This window comes from Pterocles gutturalis, unplaced genomic scaffold (assembly GCF_000699245.1).
Source record: "Pterocles gutturalis isolate BGI_N339 unplaced genomic scaffold, ASM69924v1 Scaffold43750, whole genome shotgun sequence".
NCBI lineage: Eukaryota > Metazoa > Chordata > Aves > Pterocliformes > Pteroclidae > Pterocles > Pterocles gutturalis.
In genome coordinates, this window is record NW_010142387.1 from 260 (window position 1) to 7,596 (window position 7,337).

At 43.3% G+C, this 7,337-nt stretch overlaps 1 protein-coding gene across 1 annotated transcript; it reads right to left on the bottom strand.

Annotated features, from left to right (window-relative positions):
* Positions 1–253: 253 nt before the first annotated feature.
* On the bottom strand, positions 254–6,688 carry CDC23 (cell division cycle 23; the record flags this gene model as incomplete). Its single annotated transcript, XM_010084340.1, has 14 exons — positions 254–533; positions 1,387–1,506; positions 1,605–1,683; positions 2,559–2,620; positions 2,928–3,003; positions 3,341–3,460; positions 3,613–3,766; positions 4,362–4,443; positions 4,676–4,773; positions 4,867–5,044; positions 5,550–5,682; positions 5,778–5,883; positions 6,243–6,285; positions 6,551–6,688. Coding segments are annotated over 14 exons (1,560 nt in total), but the record flags the coding sequence as incomplete, so codon positions are not given.
* Positions 6,689–7,337: the final 649 nt, after the last annotated feature.

Consider the following 7,337-nt stretch of genomic DNA (forward strand, 5'->3'; position numbering starts at 1 on the left):
GATGTCAAGAGCAGGGATACCACTACGAGGTCACCCCACGAGATTCAGTAAAGACCAGAGGTAACAGGGCAGAACTGAACTTCAACTATGTTTTAACTCAAGCAGCCAAGCTCTTTCCCCCTCCCTCCGTCGGGGCAGTGCTGTGCACTGGAGCCCGGGCAGGACAGGCTGAGCACCACAGCAGGTCCTCAGCTCAGCACAGAGCTGGCCTAGCAGGGCACAGCCCGCGGCAGCTACAGGTTCTAGTAACTCCCATCCTTCACACCAAGGCAACAACCAATGTAGAAACTTCACTGGAAAGAAATAAGTGGTTGAAAGCCCCATCTGCAATGTCACACTCAGTGCACGAGTATCAGCATTGTTCATGGTGTTACAGAAGACAGATTGAGCGGGGAGACACGGCGCGTGGGAGTGTTGTTGGCTGACAAGGGCGCAGGGAGGAAAAAGGGAGCAGCAATATCTGCGGATGATGTTTCTCCTTGGTTGCGAAGCTGTAAGATCTGCCGCAGCAGGGCCTTTCCTTCTTCTCTAGTCTGAAAATAATATGTAAAAAAACAAAACTCCTATGGATGGGTGGTTTCTGGGTCAAATTCAGTATGTAAGCAGTACAAGTTAGAGTAGTTTGTCATACTGTAAGGCTGCAAGCTATAAAAACCATCCTCATTTCTTATTTCTTCTGCTACTTAAAATGTTAAAGTATGTCACTTTTTTTCTTTCCTCCTTTTACTCACCTCATTTACACGTTACTTGGGTATTTTGGACAGCGGTACTACCAACAGCTGAAACTGTCTAAATATTCCAGCAAAAAGTAGATTGGAGAAGCTTCAGATAATCTGAATTCAGGTTCTCCACGGTTACAGACAGCTTTGTTAAGGACACCCTGCACTCACAGCCAGTGTCTACCACCAGGCTGAAGTGAAGAATCCCAAACTGTCCACTTACACACAGAGAATACCTCAGACTATGGAGTCACATACAAGACCCAAGTACTGTTATTTCCTCTGCACCTTCCACATGCAGAAGATGAGGAAAAAAAGAAGTTATGTGAGTACCATCCCTACACAGTGTGTGGGAGTCTGGGACCATTTAACTACCTCCTCACCGCCAAGAGTTTCAGCAGTCTTAAGACTCACATATGGAGCCTCAAATTCTTTTTAGTGAACATCAATAAGACACGGTTCAATTTTACTATCTACACCATATTCCATGACTTTAGTCAATCATAAGCAGCATTCGTATCAGGTGTGTAACACCGCCACTGAGGATGTGACCTACATGACAGGCAGCCCTCATTCCCTCAATACAGGATTCCTTCTACTCTGAGGGCGAGATCAAGGCCATAGAAGCCCCTAAGAGAGAAATACCGAAGGCTGCACAACTACTCACATCATTGAAGGCACAGCATTTCTGAGCACAGGCTGAGGCTTCGTCCCAGAGCTTACACTTGAAGTAGTACTGGGCCAGGTAACGGAAGGCAGTGCTGACCTCCAGGTGCTCCACTATGTCCTGCAGTGAGGGGGATAGAAACCATCACCTCTGAGTGCCTTCCAAGGTAGTTCCACACCATGTTTACTTCTCCTTTTATTACCAAGATATTATCTTACCCCACAGGAATAGATATCCTGGATGTATTTGATGTAGCACTGAGCTGCCTGTTCAGATTCATTCAGCTGTTCGTGCAGCCTGGAAAAGGAAAAAAATGGGCCACGGGAACAAGACTGCACTGTCAAAGACCTTCCTGGTCTATGAGAAAATACCTACTCAACCTGACCTGGAAAAAAGATAGGTCTTTTCCTTAAGAGTTTGCAAGACATGCACCATGTACTGCCCCATCATGGAAAGAGGTGATCCAGAAGGAGAACATTTACATTACCAGGAAGGGAGACAGTCAGATACTAACTGCTAGAACCAGTGACGACCAAAGCAGGGACCTTTGCTTACTCACTTACATTTTAAAGCTTTTAACAGACCTTTGCCATCCTGTTCTAACTGGCTGTTTCCTCCAGTGGTCCTTCTTCCCCCGCTACATCCCAAAACTCTTTGTACAGCAGCTTCACCTTTCACTTGCCCTTTTCCTTCCCCTTCACATTACTTTAACCCCATCAAAAATTAGTGCTGATGTCTGAGCGTTCACATTTATTTCACATTAGACCCTTTCCCAATGTCACAACCATATACTGAGGAAATGAAAAATAACTATCAATCGACCTACAATTTTCTACATCATCTTTTATCATAGATTGCTTTAAGTTTCAATACAACAAATACAACTGCTAGCACTGCCTGTTCAAATCCCCTCAGGATTCAGGGGTCCCTTGCAACCCACATTATGCTATGATTCCCTCTAGTTATCCCAAGGGAAACTTACAGCTAAAGACAGACACCAGAATTTGCAGTCACACCAGGCCTAGAGATGCCAGTTATTACGCAGCTCCAAAAGTAATACTACCTAACAGCAATTCCACTTTTTTTTTTATACTTAGTATTTTATCATTAGATATCAAAGTGCTAGTTGCATTTAACACAACATTGACAGTTCAGTGATAACACGTACTCACTTGGCCAGTTTCACTAGCGCCATTTTCTCCACGTCTCCCACAGCATAAGCTCTCCAATAGCACTGTCAAGGAAGGAAAGTCAGTCAAGCACATACTCCAGCTCATGACTCATGCAGGCAGGTTAGAAACAGAAAACTACTTGACTTTCCAGCAGATGAGCACATATCATCTGCACATAACTTTTTATCAGCTGCTTTGGTTACATTGCAGCAGAACTTCCCCAATTGTAACCGCCACAGAAATGGTTTCAATGAACTCCTAACAGCATACTGTGTGCACTTCTGGTAGCACTAGCTAGACAGTTTGTGACTCCACCTAGTGTCCTGGGAGACAGCTAATGTTGTACTTCACACATCAGCTCTCACTCACCTTCTTAGCTTCCACCAACTGATTGAGTTTCTCATAGCATTCTCCTAGAGCAACCAGCATACGAGAATCATTTGGTCTGTAAAAGAACAATTCCTAAATGTAGTTTAATGGACAGGCAGATGATCACAGGGTGGGGAGGGAGAAGAAATCTCCATTTGGCAGTGTCGTTCATCCTCCCTTACCTAAAGCATCACTTATACTCTGGACCAGCATTCCTTGGCATTTAACTAACACAACCTTTGTTAACAGTTAACTAATACAACTAAAGGATTTGGAATAACGAGACTGCACAAATCACATAGCATTAATGTTCTTCTCCCTTCCCCATCTCAGTGCCTGTGTGTAAATTCCTTCGCTAGTAGCAACCGTGCCAGAACGCACACCAATAAACACTGCTCTCTTCTCAACTCTACCTGAGCTGGTGGGCCCGTCGGTAGTAATAGAGGCAGTAAAACGGCATTTTGAGGATTTCATAGGTTTGCCCCAAGCCATACCATGCTCTGTAGTCCCTTTTGTTCACCTCTATTGCATGTCTGTCAAAGAAAAGGAGAGGAACTAGTCACAAAGCAGTCAGGATCAAAACCAACACAGAGTTCAGCAAAAGACTAACAACAAATAGAAGACACTACTTCAGTCCTTATGTATGCGGACCCAAACACCACTCTGTGCAGTACATGAGCGTTACCTATAAGCCTGGATAGCTGCAGAGGTGTTTTTCATTTCCATGTACTCATGTCCCATAAGTGTCCAGGCTCCCAGATAACGAGGGTTCAGTTTCAAGGCCCTTTGGAAATAGAGTGCTGCTTTTTCATGCTGGGAACGCAAGCTATAATAATTCCCTAAAGCAAGAGTCACAATATTTAAATAAATTAAAAATAATTATTAAAAAAAAATCACAAACAAAAAAACCCAGCAGAGAAGTAGAAAAAAAGATGTAAGGGGTATTATCTACTACCTCCTAACTTAAATTATAAAAAGAGAGTCCTATTAAAGGCAGATATGATTCAAACCTCAAGAGACCTAACAGCTGTGTGCTTTCCCGTGCTCTGGTCAATCCTTTTGCAGTTGTGCCAACCAATAAAGATCCCATCCCCTTGGCCTTAAAACTCACGTCATGATCTAACAAATGAATTTCCTGATCCTGACACACAATTTTTTCCACTGGAGTTCCAAGACTGTAAAGGGATTACCAGCTACATGGGCCTTCATCATGACTTCTTTAGCTCCTTTCTGTGCTGAGACAGTTACAGTGACTCTTTCAGAGAGAAGCGAGGAAAAAGGGCTCTGTGATCTGATCTGCTTTTTAGGCTGCCTGAATCCACATTCACCAAGTGGTTTTAGTAGCCTTGCTGGTTGATCATTTTCACAACTGTTTAAGATTTCCTCGCACAGCCTGCAGACAGCATAAGCACACGTAAAAGAGCCAGCTCTCACCAATTACACAGCAGGTCTCAACACGGTACTTGTCTATCTCGCAGAGGTTGTGAGCCAGGTAGCTCAGCTCAGGCTTCATGCTCTAGTGAAACAGAGAAATGAAAGTGATGAGAAAAGGAGCATGTTACAGTTTCAAAGAAAACCTAGGCAGCTAGCAATGCATATGTTGCATCCGCTTTATGAAGGTGCAAAGCAGAAAGCAGAAGCTGAAAGCTATATTCAGAGAGGCTGGACAGCATCAGCTGCTTGGCCAGTGTCTAACACACCTCTGATAAAGACCATCCTTACAGACAGGCAACAGCAGGAGTGCTTACCCTCACATATAGCAAGTTGGAGAAAGTGTCCATGTTTTCTATCCTGTAAGGATCTTGTTTCCTTAGCTCACTAAAGATGGATAAAGCTTTGTCAATATCTGAAGAAAGAACAGCAGAAGGGAGAACAAGAACTGTAAATGCCGAGTTTGCATTAAGAGGCTCATTCCTACTAATTAGTAAGTGTAACTGACCTCGGATGTTGTGGTAGGCAACTGCAATCTGAGAGATGATGTAAGTGCTTTTGGAAAATCCTGCATCAATGAGACTCTGGTACTTCTGCAGAGCCTCCTCTATCAGCTGCAGCTCCGTATAAATGTGTGCAAGAAAGAACTCTTTCATCCACGTATCTGGCAAGGACAGGAACTTCAACTAGCAAGAACCAAAGAGGAAGAGATGACAATCAGTAGTATTCTAAGAGCCACCTGTGGCAAAGAATCCATTATCTTCCCTCCCACAACTTAGCAGGTGGTCTTGAGGACTGCAGGAGGCTTTCCTGCAATCACTTTCTTAAACCATAACACCAGCTACAAAAGAACAGCATTAGGACTGTTGTGGAATGTATAATTAATATCAGGTTCTTCCACAGGAGAAACTAATTAATGCCTATTGATAATATTGAAACAGCAAAGGACCATTAAGACATCCAGTCTGAAAAGCAGTAAAATACACATAATTTTATTTAGTCACTCCCAATCTATTCCTACAACTGCTGAAATTGCAGCATTGAAGCCATTTCATTTGGTGAATCAGTGAAAAAAATGTCTCCAAATCTGACACCACCTGGCTTCTGCTTCAGCCACTGGCCTTATTTCTCTATTAAACCAAGCTAAACTCTGGATTTGGTTACCACATCGTAATACCTCCCAGGTTTTACCATCTCTTTATCTGTAATCAAGTTGCAAAGCTCCAGCCAGGTTCCCCAGTGCAAAGGTAAGACATGGGTAGCTTCAACAAACACATCTATTGCTTCTTTCACCAGGTCCAGCTTCCGCAGCACAACACCATACCTGTAAAGAAAGTTACCCAGTTAATCAGAATCATAGAACTCTGCATATCCACACAGATACATGTGAATACATCAGAAATACAGGCAGATGCTTACAGATAAAGGCCAAATCCATCCAGTTCCCGTGCCTTGTGCTTTTTGCTGAGCTCAACTCTCAATTCTCGTAGAGCTTCATTTTTCACCTGTCCTTTTTCCAGAGGTCCTGCATGAAGAGAAAGTCAAGCAGCTAGCCTTAAATAGTCTTACCACAGCAATTACAAAGTCTAGGCTACTCAGAATCCTCACTGACATGACCTGAAGGCTTCACAGCCTGTGATTATTTTCGTCTTTTTAAAAGAAAATCACTTAGTCTGATCACCTGCTTTAGCATAAAAAGTAACAGATGAAAATCTGTAACATGTATTAAGCCAATGAATTGAGAGAGAATGAAAGAAATCATATTACAGTACACTATTATCCAAAAATTGAGGGGAAAGCTACAAGCCCAAGATGATTTGCATGAAGAGGCATTGCAGGAAGCTTCATTGTATTGTCTTGTGTTTCTTGACACCAGAGACTTACCCAAACTATCCACTGTCTCATCATCCTTCTTCTTTTCTCCTGACTGCAGAAAAGAGAGGAAAACCAAGATTACGGTACAACAGTGTATTCTTTACGTTTGCTACAATGCTAGCAGCAGCATGTAAACTCAGTTTTCACAAACGATACAGTTCTAAAAAGAACACCAGTCTCCCTTCCCCCCAGACATATAATTTGGTCTTCTAGGTGGTCATTTGGAACAGAATAGGCAAAAAAAAAAAAGGTATGCCAGGGAGGGGTGGGAAGCAGAGGAGTTCTGTGCTAAAAGGTAACTTTTCCTTCCCTCTTACCAGGTATCTAGAGTACATATACAAGAAGTAAGCTTTCTGACTCTTGCAGCCCCGTAGAAAGTAGGCAGCCCTGTCATATTCCTTTAGATCAAAGTAAGACTTGGCCAACATGTAGGCATCCAGATCACGAGCATCCTCCTGCAGGGACACAGAAGAGTTTTAAGACCTCAGAAGCTCTGACATACTTTAGTAAAACCCCCTAGTTACAAACACATCGATGAAATTGCTCTGAGAGCTAAAAACATAGCTTACTCATCCTCAGAGATGGTTCGAGTATAACCAGAAAAGTTTCTCCATTCCCTCACAGGATCAGATTCCTACATCTCAAATAATGAGTACAGACTAGTCGGAAATATTTAAAATAAACAGTGAGATTCCAGAAAATGAATTGTGTCAAGCTGCCAGAAGGCATGAATTAGCTCTTCGGTGACTATAAACGACCATAACTAAGAAACCTACTCGGGAGCTCCATACCAAACAATATTAACCCACTGACTGACATGCAAACATTTCCTTGGTAACTCTGCCTTGAAATGCACTGGGGACCCGTTCCCCTGCCGTAATTTACCAAAACAGGCATGTACCTAAAAGTGCCCTGTACCCCTGCGGAGGGGGGATGGAGATAGAGCTTCTGCCGCGTCCCCAGGAGCTCAGCGGCACAACGTGACTCCTGCCACCATAAACTCTGGCCGCAGTGAAGACGAATAAAAACACAAACGAAGGAGCGCGAGTTCAAGTTTTGCTCCAGAGTGTCTCCCTCAGGGCACAGGAGCACACGGAACAGCCG